Raw genomic sequence first — 21,993 nt, 5'->3', positions numbered from 1 at the left:
CTTCCTAAACCCAGATATGGTGGAAAAGCAGCAGGTCACCCAGGAGGTAAGGGGACACAGTTTTGGGGGAGCAGGGCCGACGAGGAAGAGTGTGGTGGATTTAACCGTGGCGGTCGTCAGGGGCCTCTAAGGACTAGCTCCTCAGCCAAATCCAGTGCCGGGCGGCGGCTCGGCCATCAGTACGAAAGCAAGCAAGGCACGGGAGAAGAAGGGAGACAGTCAAGTAGAAAGACGTTATCCTTTATAAATAAGCCGTTCGTTTGTGTCAGTATTCACAATAAAAAAATATACATGACTTCCAATAGACCTTCTCTGGCTAAAATACCCACGTGTCCGGGACCGCAGTCTGACTTCACTGTGCGGCCTCTGCCTCTGTACTTTCCTGGGGAGCCCCTTCCCGGGGTCCTGTGTGCACGGTGGGCCCCTCCTCACCAGCCACCAGGACGAGGTCCCCGTCCCCAGGCACTAGGGAACCCGGATGGGGCAAGATCAGCCCATCGGAGGTCTGAATAAATAGCGGTTCTTGTCCCTGAGACGACAACTCGCGGCACCCGTTGGTAATTTCAAAAGCCACGGCTTCACCAACAGCAACAATACTCGCCAGTCCTCGCGGGTCAGCATGGGCCTCGGGCCCGCTGGGGAAGGCGCCCGAGTCCCCCACACAGCTTCCCTGACCCCCATCAGTGGACAGCGACCCCGCCTGGCCCAGCTGAGGCCCCAGCTCCCGCACGGTCCTGTGCGCGCAGTCAGCCGGCACCGTGTCCACGGACAAAACCCTCACCAGCCGAGGGCCTGCATCCTCTGTAAGCGGGATGTGGCTGGGGCTGGTCTGCTGGCCTTTCTGCTGGGAGTCCTGCATCTCGAGGTTTCGAGACCCAGAAGGCGGCAGGGAGTCCTCTCCTCCAGTGGATGTCAAGGTGCTGCAGAGAGCCCGGCTCCTCCGGTTGTCCCCCGAGTTCCAGGCTACAGAGTGTTCCAGAACATTCTCCTCAGGGAATGCTGCCACCTGTCCCTGCGTCCGCGTCCCGGGCTCTCCTGACTGAGGACAAAGGCTCGGCCCACTGACATGCTGATACGAGAAAGCAGGAGCTACAGACCCACTCTTGGCCTCTAAGTCAGCAAGTGCTTTAAGCTGCTGGCCTGCATGCAACACGCTTCTGTCACTCTCAGAAACCGGCATCGTGTGGCTTTCTTCAGAGTGGTGAGCAGTGTTCCCACTTACATGATGGGCACAACCTAAACAGTTCAGAGACACAGGTAAGCATACGTGTACGGTGGTACGGCCTGTTCACTGCACTCTCCATCCCAAACAAGCCAGTCCAAATGAATTTTCTGGCAAAACAAATGGAAACCTAAACTCTCCTTGCTCCTTAGGATTGGCAGCTTCCAAGTATGGAGGAAGCTGCAAGAGGCGGCATGGATTCGTTAGGTGAGGGCAGCTGAGTACCAAACGGGCCAGGGTTCTCCCTGCTCCCACTGGATAAATCTGCCCTCCCCTTCCGCAGAATTCTAAGTTCTAAAATGGAGAATGTCTCTTTCAATTGGAGACCTTAGGATCAAGCGGTTTGGGAAAGTGGTATAATTACTCTTGGTACGCCATATACTCAGTGTCTAGTTGATAGGCTGGCTAGAGCAGAATAAAAACCAGAGTGGGTCTTGTTTCCAATGTTAAATCCCAACTGCACTTGGAGCCAAGTCTCAGGAAAGCCAAGCCACAGGTGTGGTGTGTCCTCGGGACCCTCCTGAAAGCGATCCACTCACCAGCATGCGGTGGCTCTTCATTTCGGTAAGGGATTCGAGAAAGCCTCCCTGACCTCAAGACTCACAGGGAACCAGAGGCAACGACAGAACATGGGCAGGTTGGGATAAAACTCTTGAGAAACCAGGTTCTCTTAGATCTGGCCCCAGGGGCAGCCGCCAGCGGAAAGCAGGCCTCTGACCGCGGGGCGCACACCACAAAGCGCGTTTACCCTCACTGGCGGCTGGGGCGCAGGGGGCAGGCTTCTGCGGGCCTCCGCGGTCGGCAGAAGGCTCAGGGGTGTCCCGGGGCGGGGCGTCTCTTCTGGTCCTCTTCACCCAGGCCAGGCCCTCCTCTGCAGTCTGGGAAGAGGAGACCCAATCAGCTAAGGCTAGGAGGAAGCAGCAAGCTCGCGCTTCTCCTTTCTGGAGAACAGCGTTGTGGGCTGAAGTCAAAGCACGGGGGCTCAGCGGGTCACCCGGCACCCCCTTCGACGCGTGCCCCACCTCGTTTCCCCGCTTCTGCTGGCTGGCTTCGTCCAGCTCGGCCCGGCCCGGCCGCCCGCTGGTGCGCTCGGCTGGGCCGCACTCTGGGTGTGCCTCTGCTTTCCTCAGGAATTCTGTGATTCCCAAAGACTCGGCCACCTGGGGGGAAGGGCGCACAGGGGAACAGCACATCAACACCGGACTTACAGGACCGAGTGCGCCTGGGAAGCCCCGCCGCGTGGCGAGGGGCCCCCTAAACACTGCCAGACACGAAGATGCACGCGAAGTTCAACGGAACAGCTCAGGAGAAAGTGAGTCCTTACAGACCTGGGCACACTGTGCCCAGCAAAGGTCTTATCCAAGGTTCTGTGTTAGCACGACGTAGAAGCACACACCAAGAAGTTTTTTAAATACGCTCTCTTCAGCATCAGTCAGACACCAGAGTGAGGTCTCGCCCATGATTCCTCCTGTTCTGAATGCTCACTGGTACCTTCCTGCCCATTCCAGAACAAGGTCTCCCCTTCCAAGCAGTGCAGAGGGTGAGGATGTGGGGGCCTGAGAGCCGAGCTGGGCCTCGGCTTCTCTGCTCCTGGCCGAGGGGAACTTCCTGATCCTGTGAGGGGGACTGCAGCTGCCCGGGCGGGGGGGTGGGGGTGGATTTGTGAAGACCAGATAAAGGTGACAAGTGACACCTGTCACCTGTGCGTGGACACAGGAAGGGAACACTGCAGAGCAGGAGGGAAAGGGGCAGGGAAGGAGGGGCAGCAGATCGAGGTCGGGGTAGAAGACAGCCCCTCAGGTTCAGCGCCTCCCAACCTGCCTGTGTCCCCTGCAAGCTGAGCCACTGTCTGTGCTCCTAGGAGGCTGTGGCTCAGCCTCAACTGCCTGTAAAGATGGGTCCCCATGGGTGTGCACAGCGTTGTGTGTCCAGTCCGCCTTGTGACAGGATGATGCCCACACCTGTTGAGCTCACAGTCTAAAAAAACATGTAAGTTGGGGCACCTGGGTGGCTCAGTCAGTTGAGTGTCCGACTCTTGATTCTGGCTCAGGTCATGGTCTCTGGGTCACAGTATCGAGCCCTGAGTTGGGCCGCACAGAGTCTGCTTGGGATTCTCTCTCTCCTCTCCCCCTGCCCCACCCCCCTCCCCATGCGCTCTCGCTCTAAAACAAATAAATATTTAAAAACAAAAAACAAACAAAAAAACCATGTAAGTGATTCCTGCCCACAAAGCCATCTGTATGCAGCTTAGAAAAAACCCATTATGGGCGCCTGGGTGGCTCAGTAGGTTGAGCGTCTGCGTTCAGCTCAAGTCATGATCTCAGGGTCCTGGCATCGAGCCCCACATCGGGCTCTCTGCTCAGCAGAGAGCCTGCTTCTCCCTTTCCCTCTCTCTTTCTCAAATAAATAAATGAAGTCTTAAAAAAAAAGAAGAAAAAAACCCATTATATTTCTATAACATGTAATTCAAGAAGATAAAATACAAGTTTATTAGGTAATATTAAATATTGAATTTGTATAAAACTAATGACCAAAAAACCCCCCAAAAGCCAAAACCCCCAAAACCCATGGACTGTTACAGTGTGGTTCAAGACTGCTTGCTACGGAAGTAACGTACCCTCCGTGACGCTAAGGCTAGGAGCAGGCGGGCAGACCCATCACCAGGTTAGTAGACCCTCAAACAGCAGTTAAAGGCAACATGGCCCAAGTATTCCTTATGGTTGTGAACCAGGGCAGTGGCTGCCCCACTCCTGACCTCAAACTTGCTACTTGGGTTCTTCTTTCCAGCTCTTGGCTCAGGCAGAAAAAACCCTGAGGGCAAGGCCTCCCGTGAGGGGAACCGAAACCACCCCCCCACCCCAAGCAACAAGGACTGCCCCGAGCCAGCAAGACCCCTCAGGACCGAGCCCAGGACAATGAGACTGGACCTTCGCTGCCCCTGCACATACCCACCCACCTTCGCCCAACATCCTCCTTACATAAACCTGGAAGGATCTTCAGCACTTGGGAGACGAGACGGTCTTTGAGACGCTAGTCCGTGGTCCTCCCAGTGTCGGCCTCGCTGAAATAAACTCCTTTCTTGTGTCCCCACCACTCACCTCTCTGCCTGTGGATTTTCTCAGCGGTGAGTGGCCGAGCCTGGTGTGTTTGGGACCCCGGCGTGCCAGCTACAGTTGTACGAGTAAACAGGCACATTTAAAGCCATGGCATCACTCGGCGCTCCATTTCAAGGTGGGGCTGAGGGCTGGGGGCGAGGGGGCCTGCCCGGCGGGGACCCCTGAATGAGGAGACCACACAGGGCACACTGTGCCCAGCAAAGGTTTTATCCAAAACAAGAAAGACCACATCAGAACTTACTTTTATCCAAAACCCAATATAGCCAGAGGCAACTGGATGCTGACGATGACAGGGAAATGAGGATTCTGTGAGAACCCCCACAGTCCGTGTCTGTGACCCCGGTCACCCTCACACACACACCCTACCAACTGTGCTGTTCCCTGACGTCAGCAGTGAGAGAGAAGACAATGGTGCTTTCAGTTGCTGTCAGCCTCTGTGCATTCCTGAGGTTCCCCAAACAAGCGCCATTTGCTTTTATAGTTAAAATGTCACGTGACGGGGAAAAAGCGAGCTGAAAAGAAGTTGACTATGAAGATATCACTACCAAAAACATGTTCCTCTGGGGTGCCTGGCCGGCTCAGTAGGTGGAGCGTGCGACTCCTGATCTTGGGGTCGTGAGTTCAAGCCTCACGGTTCTAGATAGAGATTACTTTAAAAAATAACTAAAAATAAAAACATTCTTCTCTTTAAATGGATATCCCTCTTTTGGCAAATGTAAAAGCAGAACTTTTTCCTATGTGAGACTGTTACCTTATTGTTGCTTATTTCCAGAGGCTCCTGGGAACACAGACCAGAACCACTGAGGTAATCTTGACACATTTTCTTAACCATTTTATGCAACTCTTCAAATTCCTTATACACAGCTGGGAACAAAGGTTTTGCTAGATGACCTGTTTCAACCTTCGTGAAGATAAAGATGACAAGAGAGGTTTAAACCAGAGGCAATGAAATGGCAACTACAGAAGGAAGCTTCGAGGAGGGAAGGATACAAGCTCCTCAAGCTGTCGGCGGCCCGTCATTTCCTCCACTCCCCGGTCACTCCCCGGTCAAAGCCCGTGGGTGCCCAGCACTGTGCTCAGCAGCAACACCAGGACGGGCCAGAGAGCACACCTCCCGGGGGACGGCACCAGGGGGGCTGTGAGTCAGAGTGCCCAAGGAGGCGTGGTGGGGGGGGGGCAGGAAGGGACCAGAGAGGCCCTGGGGACGGGCCTGCAGGCGGGAGGAGCGCCTCACTCCTCTGGGCAGCTCTGCTGGTGCCTCCTGCATAGTCAGGGCAGGCTCACCAGGACGGAGAGCCTCGTCACCAGGCCGACGAGGGCAGGGAGAAAGGCAAGGGCCCTGGGCTGGCCATGGTTGGCCGCCACCACTTTCTTGTCTCGCACACCGCGTTACAAGAGGCAGGGGAGGCAGAGGCCCCGAGGCCAGGTGTCCTGGGGGTTTGGGGGGAGCGGACAGCAGGCTCGCTTCGGCTCTGTCCTGGGGGAGGGAAATGATTCCAGACAGCCTGGCTTTTCTAAAATAAATGTGAAGGATGTCTTTCTAAGTAACTTCAAATCAGCCCTCCATCATTTAGAATCGCTAAGATGACTCACCTTCATCAGCAGAAACTCGTACACGGTCACAACCTGAGCCAGCTGAGGCAGCGCCAACTCCACTAGAGCGTCTCGGTCACACTGGTGCAGAAACTACCGGAAGAAAGCATTTGACAGCTTTGAAAGCCCTGAAAGAATCTCCCAGGAGCCAACAAGTTGGTGCAACAAAGAACATAAAAGTTCCCCCAAATCTCAGTGATGAAGCAACTCCCAACTAGAAACATCCTGCGTATTAAATATCTCACTTGTCTATCCATTGACGAAGTCTATGATCAACTCTGGATTCAAAGTCTGACTCCCCTGTGACCGCACTGAGCAGGTAGTGCGGTCCAGGCCCTGGGGCCGGAAATGTGTTCCCTACTCTCCGGGGACACAAAAAAGCAAGCAAGTCCCAGGCAGCCTGCAGTCTGGAGACCACCGCCAAAGGACAGGCCGGGGAAGACGAGGACCCAGGTGAATGCAGGGGTGGCTCGGTGGGGGCGTGGGGAGGGAGAGATGCGGGGAGGGCAAGGTCCTTGGGTTAAGGGGAGGAGTCAGGGAAGGGGCAGGGGAGTCAGGAATGACTCTGGGTTCCCAGCTCGAGCCCAGGCAGACCCTGGACAAGTTAGGGGTGGGGTGGTTTACAGGATGCCCGGGTGGGGACGTCTGGAATCAGAGCTCGGGGGCTCAGGAGATGTGAGTAGGGCGAACCGGCAGTACGCGGGTGTCCACAGAGGGCAGGTGGCTGGGACACCAGGAGGATGGAGGGGGGCACCGGGCGAGGCAATGGCGTGGGAGGGAAGGGAGCAGCCTCAGAGACAGGAAGTGTTAGGGGCTTGGGAGCTCGCGAACCTGTCAGGTTCCTCATCTATTAAGCAGAGATGATGAAGGAAACCTGGAACTCAGCACGGAGGCTGGGTTAGGGTGGCTGAGTTGGCACGCAGAGGGGGCGCTCAGTAGATGGTGGCATTTTGAATGTTAATGGATGAATCGAGTCAAGGACTACCTTATCCCCCACTCGAAAAAGTTAGTCATCCAGGATTAATTAACCAGCCCAGTGAGAGAAAAGCAAATTCGCCAGGGTTTTAATTTCCCACTAGAGCATGCAAGCTCACAAAGTTTTCTAGGAAACCCATTTCCTCTCTGAAAACCTCTCGTTTCCCCTTGTGGGTGAGTCTGGAGGCCCCGGTTCCCTGATGGGCACCCTGACGCCCACTGTCTCACTAACTCGCTACCTCTAACTCTCTCTGCTACCCTTCACTTCTTTTCTTTTTTAATTTAATTTACACATTTAAATTCATTTATCAAGTTTTTTTTAAAACTTGAAGATCAGCTGTGTGTCACTTCTTTTCCTTAAGATACTCACCTGGTCATTACCATCATCCTAGCCAAAGGCAATCTGGATGAATTTAGGGTTCTGCTTTTCTAAATCAACCCCATTAAATTCACTAAGTCTACTCCCAACGGACTGGGATGGAGATTCCAGGGTTCAAAACCTGAAACATGTTCCTCTGCCTTAAAACTTTTCACAGAAAAATAGGAACCATTTCTGTTGTTTTCTAAACTGCTTCTAAGAAAACATGGGTCATAATCATTCCACAACTTACAAAGGCAAGCAGCTCCTGCTATACCTAAAGCTCTCTTGTCGTTTCAGACAAGGAAAGCTCGGAATTACTTCAGATAATACTATCCCTGAATTCATTACACACTTCATCCAATTACATTTCAGGTGAACTGCTTAGTTGATCTGGGTATTTGACTTTTATTTCAGAAACCTAATAGTGAATTGTCACACATCACGCCAAAGACACAGGTTTCAAGAACAGGGTCTCAGAGCCACGCACCTCCTTGAGCCTGGCTCTAGCCCTCGAAGGGCTCTGCGCGCCTGCCGCACGGGCACCCCCAGGCGGGTGAGCCGCTCCGCTCCGCCCCAGGACGGCTGTGCTGGCCTCCGCCGGGGCTGTGGACGAGTCACTCCTTCTAGGGCCTGGGTGTCCCTCTGATCCCAAAAGGGCTGAATAACTTCCGTTTTCTAGTTCGGATACCAAGGCCTCTTCAACTTCTAGAGACTGGCTATTCTAGATAGCGTCACGCACCCAAAACGAAAATAAAATAAAGTTTTATACGCCATGGTGATGATCTTAGGGCAAAAAAATGTTGAGTCAAGCGCAAGGAACTTGCCAAATTATTTCTTCTGTGCATTATCAAGATGCATTAACTGTAATCAACTTTAACTTTCCCAACGAAGTTCCCCTTTAAGACATCCAGTGAGTATTAGTGAGCCAGTAAGGCCCGGCTGATAAATCATGACCCTGGGTGTTGCCCAAAATGAAACAAGGAACCTCTCTGACATCACTGGCATCTTACAAATTAAACTGAAATTACCCATGGCTTTAAAAAATCATTTCTTATTGGATGTATTTCAAACACTATAAACTTCATACTTTGAAAATATACAGTTCAGTCGATTTTCGTACACCGAGAAGGTCGGGTAACCATCACCACTAATCCCAAAACGTATTTGTCCCCACCCCCACCCCCGAAGGACCCCCATACCCGTTGGCATCATTCATTCTTCCCTGCCCGCAGGCCCCAGGAGCTGTGAATCTACTCTCCGTCCTCATGGATTTGCACAGCTTTTGAAGAGTCCTGGGTCTGACACTGCCCAGCTATTTCCTCATTCCGCACCCACCCCCCCTCTGAAAACGGGAGTAATCCACCTCCATCTCCCAGGACTGATGGAACGTTAAATGAATACAAGGAACACACTTCACATGGCAGCTAGCCCCAAGTGTGTCCTCTGAACTCTTACAGAATTTCCCCTCTAAATCTTCATTACAGTGGAGCTCCAGGAGGAATGCCAGGTCTGTCTGTGGCTTTAGGTGCCATGAGTCTGCTCCTGGGAAAGGACGGGAGCGACACACGCCTTCATGTCCCTCCCCACCCCAGCAGCTGGAGGCACCCCTCACAGGCAATCCGGACAGCCACCACGCCCAAGGCCAAGGGCCCGTATTCAGGAAGTCAAGTATCTACAAATTGCTTCTGCTGTGGTGTAGGATTTCATTACTTTTTTTTTTTTAATTTGTTCTAGAGATAGAGAGAGCGCACAGCAGGGGGAGGAGCAGAGAGAGAGGGACAAACAGACTCCCCGCTGAGCACAGAGCCTGACGCGGGGCTTGATCCTACGACCCTGAGATCATGACCTGAGCTGAAACCAAGAGTCAGACGCTTAACTGACTGAGCCACCCAGGTGCCCCTAGGATTTCATTATGAAGGAAATCAGAAGTGCCGGCTAGCCTGGTCATCCTGAGACAGTCCTGGGCACAGCTGTTGTCCCTTGGGATTATTAATAGTGCCCCCTTCTCTGAATATCCTGCTTTGGATGATAAACTACATGTCACCCTGGTCCTACCTCAACTGAAATAGAGAGGTTTCTCAAAAGTTGGGGTTTTACCAGCCACGAGAGGTGCAGAACCTCCCCCAACGAGGCAGCCTCGAGGGTGGGCTTTGAAGTCAAAACACCGAAGTCTAATTCTCACCTGGCAGAGTCCTAGAAGATTGAAAACACTCCTGCCCAAAGGCGGCATGAATAAACAGTACTGTGATCGAAACTAATGTGACAGGGGGAGGTAGTACTTTTGAATCCTAACACAGGGCTGTCCCCTAGTTCTACCACTAGGTCTCAGGAAGGATGTCCTGGGCCCACACTGTACCTGCTCAGGCCCCAAGGAGCTGATCCACAAGCCGGAGCGGCCACCAGCCTCACCCCTCCTTCAGGAACCCCTGCCCCACAACAGGGAATGAGGCGGCCAGAGCAGACAGGCACTCATTTCCAACATCATCCAGGTCACTGAAATCACAAACTCCCACTGACTAGCCACATCGATCCAACGCTGGTTTCTCTAACATTTCAGAAACTGCAAATATAATCGCCTAGCCGCAAGCAGACAGAAATAACAGCCAACACAAGTCGAAGGAAAAGAAAGAAGGGAGGTTCTAGCGACGCGGGTGAGGGTGACCACAGAGGCCTTGTTAAAGGGATCCGTCTCGTCTGCATTTCTTTTTTTTCTTTTTTTTTAAATGATTTTATTTATTTGACAGAGAGAGACACAGCAAGAGAGGGAACACAAGCAGGGGGAGTGGGAGAGGGAGAAGCAGGCTTCCCGCCGAGCAGGGAGCCCGATGCGGGGCTCGATCCCAGGACCCTGGGACCATGACCTGAGCTGAAGGCAGACGCTTAACGACTGAGCCACCCAGGCACCCCTCGTCTGCATTTCGTGAATAACTGACCTCTTGTACACGGCACACAAATGCACACCACACATTTAGGAATGTGAAATTGCTGTCAGTAAATTCTGATGTGGTGATGCAACTCAGGGTGGCTTCTGTCTGCCTTGTCTGATTGTGAGTTTCTGAAGGGACAAAACGCGAAAGCAGTGTGTTACTGCTCACCCTCCAGGAAGCGCCCTTGTGGGCCGTTGCGCCCAACTCAGACCTTTCCCAAGGCCCGCTGTTATGTCAGCATCAGCCAGGAGTGCTCTGCGATTAGTTTTACCCACCAAATCTAAAGAATTAGCAACCCTCTTCCCATCCAACACGCTCAGAGAACCCTACGACACACACCACACACAGGACCCACCTGTCCTTGCTTGTTGGCAGCAGTGCGGACAACAGCGGGGGAGTGTCAGATGCCCTGTTCTGGTCATCTTGGCTCTACGCGAGCCTTCCCCCGAACCCCCATCAGATACCACAGAGGTTCGCTTCAGGGTGGGCAGGAAGAAGGCCACAGTCAGCACACAGAAACATTACCTGCAGGCCAGCCCGCGGAGACTGGGCCCTGTGCTCACGTAGAAGGGCTGGTGTGGACGGCCCCGGTGACGTCAGGCTAGCAGTCCTGCCCTCCGCGCAGCCTCGAGTCGCGCTCCCGTTGGCTTTCTCAGACAGCAACTCTTCAGGCTCCAGCTGGCCGTGGCCTGGATTCAGTTTAAGATGCCTGGCCAGGCCCCCCTTCCCAATGTAGGATTTTTCACACGTCTGACACTTAAAACTCTTGGGCCTCAGGGAGCAGCTGGACAAGTCAAAGAGCACCTGCTTTTCCCTCTGTTCTTCATCTTCTTCCACACTCAGTTCTGAGTAATCGTCAGAATCTGACAAGTGACCGTCAGCCAAATCCTCCGTTTTTATGAATTTATAATCTTTAGCTTTATACTTGGGAGGTCGAGATATCCGTCCAGAACGTGTTTTCACTTTTAAGGACTTTTTTAGTTTCTCAGTGTGTTTTGTGTGCAAGCTGGAAATAAATAAATTTGCTGAACTGGATGACACAGATGTTGCTGCTGGTGGGTGAGAAGCTGACAAGGGGACCAGCGGGGCACCCTGTCCATTTGGAGCCAGGGGCTGGAGGGCAGGCAGGGGCCCCTGCACAAACACCTGAATGGGGGATGAGCTGCTCAGGAAGCGCGGCTGGGGCCCGGTGCTCAGCACGGGCTGCACCCGGAACCCCATCACCCTGGAAGGCCTCGCGGGCAGCTGGCTCAGCCTGGCTGGCTTGGGCTGGATGGTGGCCAGTGGGGGCACTGGCCTTTGCTGACCTTTCATTTCTCCAGATGTTACCTTGACACATATGGCTTCCAGTTGCTTAAATACAGAAAGAGAAAAGCATTAGGCTCATCAGCATTTCTACAATTCTGCTCTCATCTTAAATGTATTATTGAAATTGTTTCTAAGTTATAAAATACATTTTACCTATAAAAGTCTATTTAATGGATCCATACTGCTTACAAAGGTGTTTCATACCAGACCTTTACATCGCATCCATATGTGCACGCAGAAACATCTGCATACATAAATTAAAGTTCCACGAAATTACTTACCATTTCTACATAAATGCCTTCTGAGAGTATCTATTCCATATCATTTTTGAAAAAATACTAATCTTAATCCACTAAATTGACTTCATGACCCAATAAGAAATATCCTTCTTTACAGTTTTACCACATTTGTATTTACTTGAAGTTCCTAGTACTCTAAATTGGATTCAATAAATAGGCTCATTTTCTTGAAAAAATGAAATTCTAGAAACAAAAAAAAAAACCATAAGGAGCAATGCAACACAGGTTCCTACCACCTGCCTCAAGGCATGCAACATCACCTTTCTAAGCTCTCTTCTATCCTCCCAATCTGCGCGCTCTCTTCCTTCTTCACCCTAGACTGAAAGTTTATTGATCGTTCTCATGCATTTTTTGGAAGATTTATTTATTTGAGAGAGGAAGAGGGAGAGAGCGAGCATACCCAGTGGGGAGGGGCAAAGGGAGACGAGAGGGAGAATCTCGAGCAGATTCCCCGCTGAGCATGGAGCCCGACACGGGGCTCGATCCCACAACCCCCAGATCGTGACCTGCGCTGAAATCAAGAGACAGATTCAACCGAGCCACCCAGGCACCCCTCTCATGCATTTTTTATATTACATATGTAGATATCCCTAAAAATACGCAGTTCAGTTTTGTCATGTTTTTCAACTTCATGTAAGTGAATATCATCTCCTGCAACTTGGTGGGGCTTTTTCAGGTTTTTTACTCCCTATCTGGCTTGTGAAATTCATCCATATCAAGGTGTACAGCTCTCATTTACTCTGCAGTAAGAAAACACTCTCCTGTTGATGGACAAGTGTCTCCAACCCTGTGCTCCTATGGTGTGCTCAGAACCTTCATGGACGTGTGTGCATATGTGTGAGTTCCTCCAGGACACATACCTAGGAGTGGGGTGCTTACCTTCAACAACTTTTTAACATCTAGCAAAATCTTAGGGGAGCCAGGGTGGCTCAGTCAGTTGAGCATCTGACACTTCATTTCAGCTCCGGTTGTGATCTCAGCGTTATGGCATCGAGCTCACTGGGCTCCACGCTCAGTGGGCAGTCTGCTTCAGAGTCTCTCTCCCTCTCCCTCTGCCCCTCCTCCCACTTGTGTGCGCTCTCTAAAATAAATAAATAAATCTTAAAAAAATTTTTAATGCACACGCTTTTTGACACAGCAACTCCGCTTCCTGGATTCCATAAGAAACATAGGCACAAAGATGTAGGTCTAGGAGGTACACGACAGCACGGTCTGTGATAGCAAAGTGCCCACCAGACGGGAGGGCTGCCATCAACAATGTTCCACAGGTCGTTACTGAGCAGCGACCGTGTGCCAGAGACAGTGGTAGAGGTGTTAGAGATGTAATGGTCATGGGTTCGGGGGAGAGGCAGCAAAACGGACATGACTCAGGACCTCACAGTGCAGAAATAATCAGCATCTTTGTCCGACCTCATCACCCGGAACAGGCTTCCCGAACCTTGGCACAACGGACATTTCAGACCACTAATTCTGTGTTGCAGCGGCCGTCCTGTGCACTGGAGGATGCTGACAGCATCCTTGCCTCTACCCACTAGATGCCAGTGGCAGCCCCCAACTTGGGACAAAAATGTCCCCTGCCAAACGCCTCCCTAGGGGAAAGTCGCCCCCTGGTTGAGAACTGCTGATTTGGGGCCATCAACGGCTCTGTTTGGACTCGACCCTATACCGTGTGGAGGGTCAATAAAAAAGTCACACAGGGCAGAGCGACACCTCTCGCTGAAATCAGGCTGGAGGGGTGCCTGGGTGGCTCAGTCGGTTAAGCGGCTGCCTTCGGCTCAGGTCATGATCCCAAGATCCTGGGATCGAGCCCCGCATCGGGCTCCCTGCTCGGCGGGAAGCCTGCTTCTCCCTCTCCCACTCCCCCTGCTTGTGTTCTCTCTCTCGCTGTGTCTCTCTCTGTGAAATAAATAAAAATCTTTAAAAAAGAAATCAAGCTGGAGTCCGCCTGTCTGTCTCCATGTGATACATCTACCACAAACAGCAGAGATGATTCAATGTACTAGTTTATGAGGCCACGTACAGAGCTGGAGCCAGGGGCCCACGAGGGCCAGTCCTGGGGTACTTGTGAATGGAATGACAATGATCTTTTAAATAATCACAGCTGTTTCACATTATGACCATTTAGAATGTCTAACCTCTTGGGATATCACCAGATAATGCCAATACACCCCCCCCAATCCTACTGTTTTAAGGGTACCTCGATGGCAAAACTGGTCTAATTTTTATTTTTTTTTAAGATTTTATTTATTCATTTGAGAGAGAGAATGAGAGACAGAGAGCACGAGAGGGAAGAGGGTCAGAGGGAGAGGCGGACTCCCCGCTGAGCAGGGAGCCCAGCGCAGGACCCGATCCCGGGACTCCAGGATCATGACCTGAGCCGAAGGCAGCCACTCAACCAACCGAGCCACCCAGGCGCCCTAAACTGGTCTAATTTTTAAATCAGCTCCAGACCAGTTTACCTTGTGGATGTTCTACTTGATACTTTGTTATATATTTATTTTACTCAGCAAACTGTTACTAAGTATCTCTGTGTACCAATACTTACACATAAGCCAATGTGGGTGAGGAGGCGGGTGACACAGGTAAAGGGGATTAAGAGATACACACCTGCAGTTATAAAATAAGTCATGGAGGTGAAAAGTACAACACAGGGAATATGGTCAATAATACTGTAATACGTTGACGTTGTACGGTGACAGTGACTACACTTGGGGTAAGCCCTGAATAACGTACAAACTTGTGGAATCGCTGTTGTACACCTGAAACTAATATGACATTGTATGTCAACTATACTTCAATTGAAACAAACAAACAAACACAGAAAACATAAGCCACATCCTAGCCTCACCCTTGAGGAGGTGGGTGGCTTCCCCCGCCATGCCTCAGTCACCTGCAGACCTGCTGAATCAGGATCTCCTGCCCCGAAATCTGTACTTTCAAAAGCTCCATTGACGATTCGGAAGGCTGACTAGGCTCCCTAAGGACACAATGACACCACAGTGCCGACAGGTGCAGTAAGAGAGGCGGCCTTGTGGGTGGGGTGGGGGAGGGACTGGCTTCCCAGGGGAGGGGACCTAAGAAGGCTGAAGAGAATTTTGGCCAAGTGGAACAGGTAGACTAGGTGTAAGGAAAACATGTGTGAATGCATAGGCGCATGAAAAAGGGCGAGGCACGTTGGAAGGAACTGGGAATGTTTCTATGGAACGGGAACAGGGAGGACGGGGAGAGACATGAGCCAAAATCTGACCCACGGGAGCGCATTCACTTGGTCTGTGCCTTCTGACCCCCCCCCCCACACACACACAGAGAACCACAAGGCCTGGGTTCTCTAAATGCACATTCCACCCCACCCCACTACCTGTCCCCTTCCATATTTTCAACTGGGACTCATCCTTCCACAAAGTAATTTCTGATCCCTTCAGCCAGAAATAACTTCTCCCTTTATCTCTTTAGATCCAGTTCTCCATCTCTAGTTGTCTGACCTTGCTTAGAAGTTACCTGAGGCATGTTTTACCTCATTGGTTAGATCATAACCTCCTTGGGTGCAAGGTACATATCTGGTTTGCTTTTGTGGCTTCCCTGGCACAGCTGGGGCTCAAAGGGTATCAGCTGACTAGACAGCAAAATTACACTATTGCGAAGCCAGGGAGAATTTATGCCATCCCAATCAGATTAGCTACAGGATACAATCATGCTGCTTCATTCTGATTAAGTGTGCTTGCATTTTAGGGAAAATGTCATTTTTGGACTCTTTAAGTTGCCATACCAAACCCAAAAAGCTGGGGTCACATTCAACAGGTGCTGGAGCGCAGCCACACCTGGGGAGCCCTGAGCAAAGTCACTCAACCTCCCTGAGCTTGTTCCTCATCTGGAGAATGCTGATACAAACACTTTCATGAGCCTGCTGAGAAGTGGACTGGCACAGTGCCAGGCATGGGGCAGAGGCTCTGCAGACAGTGGCCACCACCACCCTCCTCCTCCAGACTTGCTTGTGCCACATATGCAGGCGACATTTGCTTCTTCGCAGAGTATGAGCTAGAAGGCTCATCCAACGAGCCATCCCTCTTGCGAATAAAGGAACCAAAGCCCAGGGAGGTTGGGTTACTCAGGGTCACACCTCTAGGAAACAGTTCGGGCAGAATCGCAACTGTCTTCTCCAACATTAGCAAGACACCTCTCCAGTCTTGATCACCAACTGGGTACAACTCTAAGCAACCAAAATCACTCCCTGAATAAAACAAAAACGAAGACTGCTAATAACAACAACAACACCAACAGACACTGTTGATTCTATTCTCCATCTATTTATTCTAAGAAGCAGCATCTCTCCGGCAACTTTGGGGGGAGAAGTGTCAGTGTCATTTGCAACCCCAGCTCTGAAAGGGGATGTGGCTTTACAGATGATCTGACGGACCTCTGGCTTCAGGAGCTACACGGGACCCTCTGGGCTTGGAAGACCACGCTCTAGTTCCAACTTCCCTAGCAGCCAAGAGCTGTGTGACCCGTGAAATAATGACACTGAGAAATGGTATTTTGTAGTATACTGAGTGCTTTCACGTATTTCCTTCATTAAGTGTATGTCAGGCTCTGTGCTGGGCACTGGGGTTCCAAATCCAGGCACTACCACCCAGGCTGGTAAGTCCTGCATCCAACTAGGCTGGTGTGCTTAACTCTGTCCCAAGTCCCTGCCTTGGCACTCGCTGCACCTTCCACGGGAAAAGCTCTGCAGGCTGGTTCCGTTTAATGCATTCAGGTCTCCGCTCCAGTGTCAGGCCGAAGGACCACTCATTCTAAAGCAGCCCCCTTGTCACTCCCAGAACCTCCCTCAGGTCCCTCACTGACTGTTCAAGGCTGCACCTGCGGCACCTAGGGCAGTGCTTGGAACACAGCGAGGGCTCCGCAAACGCGGGATGAATGACAAAGGCCTGGGAGAGGAGCCCGGCGGCACCGAGGCGCCCCGAGCCGCGCGGCGAAAGCGGGCGGGGTCCCAGGCAGGGGGGCCCACGAGGTGCGCTGGAGGAGCTGCAAACGCAGGAGCGGTGACCGGCGGGGCGGACGCCGCCTCTCCTGCCCGCCAGCTCCGAGGCCGAAGAGGGGGTGCCGGGACGCGGGCCCCGGTCCGCCCGCCGCAAGGCCTCGGCCCCCTCCGGGCCTGTTTCCCCATGTCCCTCCCGGCGCCTCACCTGGGGCGGCAGCAGGCGCGGCGGGCGCGGGGGCTCGGCGCCGGGGCCCTGCTGCAAGGCGGCCTGCTGCGCCGCGTCCCGCAGCCGCCGCGCCGCGTCCTGCAGCACGAAGGGCGGCGGCGGCGGCTCGGCGGGCGGCTGCGCCTTCGTCACCTGCTCCAGGACCTGCCGCAGCTGCTCGGGGCCCAGCGGGGCCACGCGCGCGGCGGTGCCGCTCTGGCCGGGGGGGGCCCGGGCGCCGCCACCGCCATCCTCGCTGCCATCCTCAGCCTCCGGCTCCGCGTCCGCCATGGCAGCCGACACCGGGACTCGAACCCGCGCCACCGAGAGACGGCGGCTCAAATGTGCGTCACCTGGGGAGGGGGGGGGGGGGGGGGGGACTACGAGTGCCCCGCAGGCCAAGACACCTCGGAAGGCGACCGCACCTGGGCGAGCAGGTCGTGGGCGAAGTCTGCGTTGGCCCTGCCCCATCGCTTTTTCGCTGAAGTCGGAATGAGCTTTAGTTTCCTCTCACTCGTCACAGATGTATTTAACTTTCCAAATACCACTCTTCCAGGAGCTATCCCGGGTCTCCCAGACGAAGGTCTCCGGAGTTCCAGAGCCCCTTAGCCTAGCATCACACTATCCAAAAGTTCTCAAGGTCATGTGCATTAGAGCCACCGAAAGATCCTGTCTGGTCCTACCTTAAGGCCTTCTGATAAATAGTTCTGGCAGGGGACCCTAAGTGTGCTTTTTTATTAAAAAAAAAATTTATATATATATATATATAATGAGTTTTTTTAATTTTTTTTTAGTAGGCTCCATGCCCAACGTGGGACTTGAACTCAGGACTCTGAGATCAAGAGTCACGTGCTCCACCAACTGGCCAGGTGCCCCCAAAGTGTGCATTTTTTTAAGGAGCGTAGGGGCCGAGGGAGCGGGAGAGAGAGAATCCCAAGTGGGCTCTATCCCACCACCCAGATCACGACCTGAGCAGAAATCAAGTCTGCTGCCTGGAGGGACTGAGCCACCCAAGGGCCCCCACAAAGTGTGCATTTTTAACTAGTGCACCCAACCCCAAATTGTTCCCAGGTCTACCCTCTCATCCACACTGGACGCACCTTAAGGGCCAAGATGATATTTTACTCAGTGCTCAGCACAGGGCCCGGCCCAGAGCACAAGATTAGGGAATGAATGATGCATGGAAAATACAAAGGATGGAGGGAAGGAAGGAAGGAAGGAGGGAAAGGAAGGTCCCCACCCCTCTCCACATTTCAGTGCCCTCCGCCCCAGCTCTATCACTTCCTCTTCAGCCCAACCTTTCCCAATCTCCCCTCCTCTTTACTCTCCTGGCTCTGTGTATCCTTCCCACAGAGTCTGGCAGCTGCTGGTGTGGGCTCCTTTCCCGTCTCCCCTCCCCAGGGAAGGCAGTAGGGCCATGGGTTGACAAACAGTTATTAAGTACCTGCTGGGTGAGTCCCCTTCCCCGCCTTCAGGGCTGTTCTGCCCTCTGTATTCAGTGTAGGCAGGAAGAGGGGGAGGAAACTGGCATTTACGGTAGAATGAGGAGTGTCTTTTTTTTTTTTTTTAGATTTATTTATTTATTTATTTGACAGAGAGAGACAGTGAGAGCAGGAACACAAGCAGGGGGAGTGGGAGAGGGAGAAGCAGGCCTCCCACTGAGCAGGGAGCCCGATGCAGGACTCGATCCCAGGACCCCGGGATCATGACCCGAGCCGAAGGCAGACGCCCAACGACTGAGCCACCCAGGCACCCGAGGAGTGTCTTGATGCCCACAAAAGGGGGAGACTGGGGAGCCAGGCTGATGTCCGAGGAGCTTCTGGCAGACCTTCTGATCATTTTTCCCTCCACATGGCCATCATCATTATCATAGTCAATACTCGTGTTGCATTCACTAAGCTCCCTGCGGTGCTCTAACAATTCATTAGGGGCCTCACTAAGGACTGGCCTGAAGGGAGATTAGATTTATGGAATCTGTTTCAGTTCCTTAATCCCTTCTTTCCTATTTTTTTTTTTTTTTTAATTCTGACCCCTAAGCCAAGAACCGCCCTCCTCCTCTAGAGCGGAGTACCCCATCGCATCATGTTTTTGAGCCTGTCCAGGGAGGAAGGGGGACTTTTCCTCTATGCTCTTAGTTTCAGTCTTTAGGGGGCCTGTGAATTAAAGTGACAAAAGACAGATTAACAAGAGAAAAGACAAAATTTAATGATGCATTTTTATTCATGTACCTAGGGAATTCACAGAAAAATGTGACTCAAAGAGGCAGGTAGAACGCAGGGCCTATATACTATCTTAATAGGGGAAGGGAAGGAGAGAAAGGTACTTATGGGAAAACAGATGCCTTTTAGGAAAGATAAATGGACCCTTACCAGAGTAGATGGGAGATATGAGTTTTGTGACATGCCTTGTAGGTGTGATGGCAACGTCTCTCCAGTGACAAGAGTCCATCTTTCCTGATTGCTCCCAGGGAAGGGGATTTATGACAATTGAATTCTTTTGAATTCTTTGGGAAGGCTCTACTTTTAGGCAGATAAGACTTTTCAGGAATTCAAATGGCTTCTGCTCAAAACAATTTTTATTCTGGACCCCTTTAGGCCTTGTTTAGGACAGCGTGCCGCTTTGAGGGCAGCACTAGAAGCTGGCTCCTCCTCTGCAGGACCAAACAAGGTGCCTGGCACATATAGCCACGGCGTGACTTCCAAAGTGTCTGTACTCGTCGTCAGCAGCCCCAGGTTCTCCTTCTGACTAACTGTTGGTAAGAACAAGGGTCCCATCACTGGCATTTAATGAGCACTTTTAATACACGCTGAGCACTTGCCAAGGGCTTGCGCCTCTGGTCTGTGGCCTTGAGCTATTACTGAATTCCATCAGAGCTTAACACATATTTGAGAAAAGAATGAATGATTTAGTAGATGTTCTCCCTGGATATTTTTCAAACATGGCTAGAGCTCCTGCTAGACCCTGATATAAAATGACATCAACCCTAAAATAACTGGCTTTTGTGTTAAACTAAACATGCCAGACTATACCCAGAGACTTGAACCCCCAGTGAGAAATTCATCAGCTGCCTTCCGGCGGCAAACCGCAGAACCAAGAGGAAAAAATGTGAAGCCTAAGACCTCTCTGAAAAGCAAGAAAGTAGCAAGAGAAGGTTTCCAGATGCTTCCACAAGCAGAAGACCTCACTAAAAACATGGCAGTCGTTGGTGGGTCATTGTCTCCGCGGGGGTCGGGATTTGTATTTCTCTTTTACCGTTCTGCTTCCCACCCCAAATCAGGAAGGGCATGCAGTTAAGAAGGCGCGCCCTAAGCAATTGTGGAATGAATTAATTCCAGGCCTGGATTTCCAAGTCTGAGATCTCCATGAACGCTGGAGATTGCACCGAGGGTCCACAGAAGCCCTGTGTTCGGAAGCAACTGGCGGTTGCATCCGAGAGCATCCTAAAAAAAAAAAAAAAGACCCCAGTGGCAGCTGCAGGTGTGCCCAGCGTGCGCTGAGTTGGAGGGATGAACACGCGCGGGATCCTGCCCTTTCTCCCCACTGGCTGCCCGCGCCAACTTCGGGGCCGAGTCTGAAACGATTCCGCAGCTCTCTCCCGTCTGCGGCTCACAGCCCTCGAAAAGCCTATTTAAAAAAAAAAAAAAAAGAGGTAATATGAATTGAAAAATGAGAGCACGGAAAAAAAGTCACGTTCATGGCCCGTACGGGGATCGAACCCGCGACCTTGGCGTTATTAGCACCACGCTCTAACCAACTGAGCTAACCGGCCACTTGGTGGCGGGGTAGCGCCGTCAGACCTACGAGGTCTCTGCCGCCTGCGCGGGGCCGGCAGTGGATCTCCTGGCTCCATTCCTGTTGGGGCCGTCGTCATCCCCGCTGCCATCCGTATTGGCCGGAGGAAAACACCGAGACTCTCTAAGGAAAAGGAGGTGGCTTCTCACAACGAATCGGAGGTTCTCACGGGGGAATGCAAATGATACCTGGGAGGCTTGGCTCGGGAATAGCATTTTCAAACGTTGCAACTCAATTCTATTTTTATTTATCTCCGAGAATCCTTCCAGCGTGGAAACTTTGTGTATCAAGAGCTTTTGGTGTGGCTAAATAAAGCTTAGAAAATGCAGAAAACCAGATAAAGAACAAAAGAACCACCGAATTCCCTCACTGCCCAAAAACAACGGCCGCTGGGGTCTTGGTATCTTTCCCGACAATCTTTTCTCACTGCACAGGTGTATTTAAAAAATGTATATTTGGCATTCAATTCAACCTCGTTAAAAGGAATATAATTTTTTATCTTTCTTTTTGTACTTAATAATACTCCAGCATTATCATATCCCTAAACAATTACAAATGTCATTTTAAATAGTTCCTCCGTGTTTCCTTTAGTGGGTAAGCCATTGCATCTTCACCGTCCCCCCTTTTTTTTAATGTCTGGAAAATGTCTTCATTTTGCCCTCTCTTGTTAACCAGGCCTTGAATAAATCATAAAACAGCTGCTGGGTGAGCAGTACCCGCTCCAAAGGGATAGTGTCTGTTTGTAAAAAAAAAAAAAAAAGGAGTAAAATATATGCTGGAAAGACAAAACTCTTTTGCCCCATCTGTATGTCCCGGGGCCTCTTGGCCTCTGAGGCTCTGACGTCCTGTGCTGTGGTGGCAAATGCCCCAGGAGTAAGAGAAGGGAGCCCCAGCTTTCACACTGTCCATCCCTCTGGTCTGACCACTCAAAGCAAAACAGTGAACGTATCATCAGGGTCCCTTGTTGCAAACAGCAGAAGCTCAGTCTAGCTGAATCTTAACAGAACAGATATTATTGGAAGGAGGTTAGGTAGCTCACCCCACCACCAGGCAGGCTGTTGAACCAGATTTAGTCAACACACACTCATTAAGCCTGGCAGTGCCCTGATCCCGGGGAATCAGCTGTGAGTAAAACAGACCTGGTCCCGTCCTCATGGAGCCTACAGTGTTAAAACACAGGTGTTAGTGTGAGTGGGGACACTTTGGTAAACCGTGCT

The 21,993-nt window shown here is 51.8% G+C and overlaps 1 protein-coding gene and 1 non-coding gene across 4 annotated transcripts; both read right to left on the bottom strand.

Annotated features, from left to right (window-relative positions):
• Positions 1-224: 224 nt before the first annotated feature.
• On the bottom strand, positions 225-17,296 carry ZNF839 (zinc finger protein 839). Of its 3 annotated transcripts, none has more exons than XM_025869331.2 (8): positions 16,985-17,296; positions 10,720-11,547; positions 7,755-7,988; positions 5,932-6,024; positions 5,090-5,239; positions 2,245-2,382; positions 1,971-2,100; positions 225-1,236 (listed from the first exon to the last, which is right to left on the bottom strand). In XM_025869331.2, the coding sequence occupies exons 1-8, from the start codon at positions 17,273-17,275 to the stop codon at positions 353-355; spliced, it is 2,748 nt and encodes a 915-aa protein (XP_025725116.1). In that variant the 5' UTR covers positions 17,276-17,296; the 3' UTR covers positions 225-352. The 3 variants fall into 3 exon arrangements, with proteins under 3 accessions (XP_025725116.1, XP_025725118.1, XP_073752004.1); XM_025869333.2 differs by lacking the exon at positions 16,985-17,296 and adding an exon at positions 15,919-16,721; XM_073895903.1 differs by lacking the exon at positions 7,755-7,988.
• A 3,383-nt stretch (positions 17,297-20,679) lies between these two features.
• TRNAI-AAU (transfer RNA isoleucine (anticodon AAU)) lies at positions 20,680-20,753 on the bottom strand. The gene has a single exon. It is a non-coding gene; the product is annotated as a tRNA-Ile (tRNA).
• Positions 20,754-21,993: the final 1,240 nt, after the last annotated feature.

This window comes from Callorhinus ursinus, unplaced genomic scaffold (genome assembly GCF_003265705.2).
Source record: "Callorhinus ursinus isolate GAN/ISIS: 27379988/994484 unplaced genomic scaffold, GSC_fseal_2.0 scaffold8, whole genome shotgun sequence".
In the NCBI taxonomy this organism is placed as follows: Eukaryota; Metazoa; Chordata; class Mammalia; order Carnivora; family Otariidae; genus Callorhinus; species Callorhinus ursinus.
The sequence above is the reverse complement of the archived record's forward strand: the minus strand, read 5'-3'. Positions and strand labels throughout refer to the sequence as shown.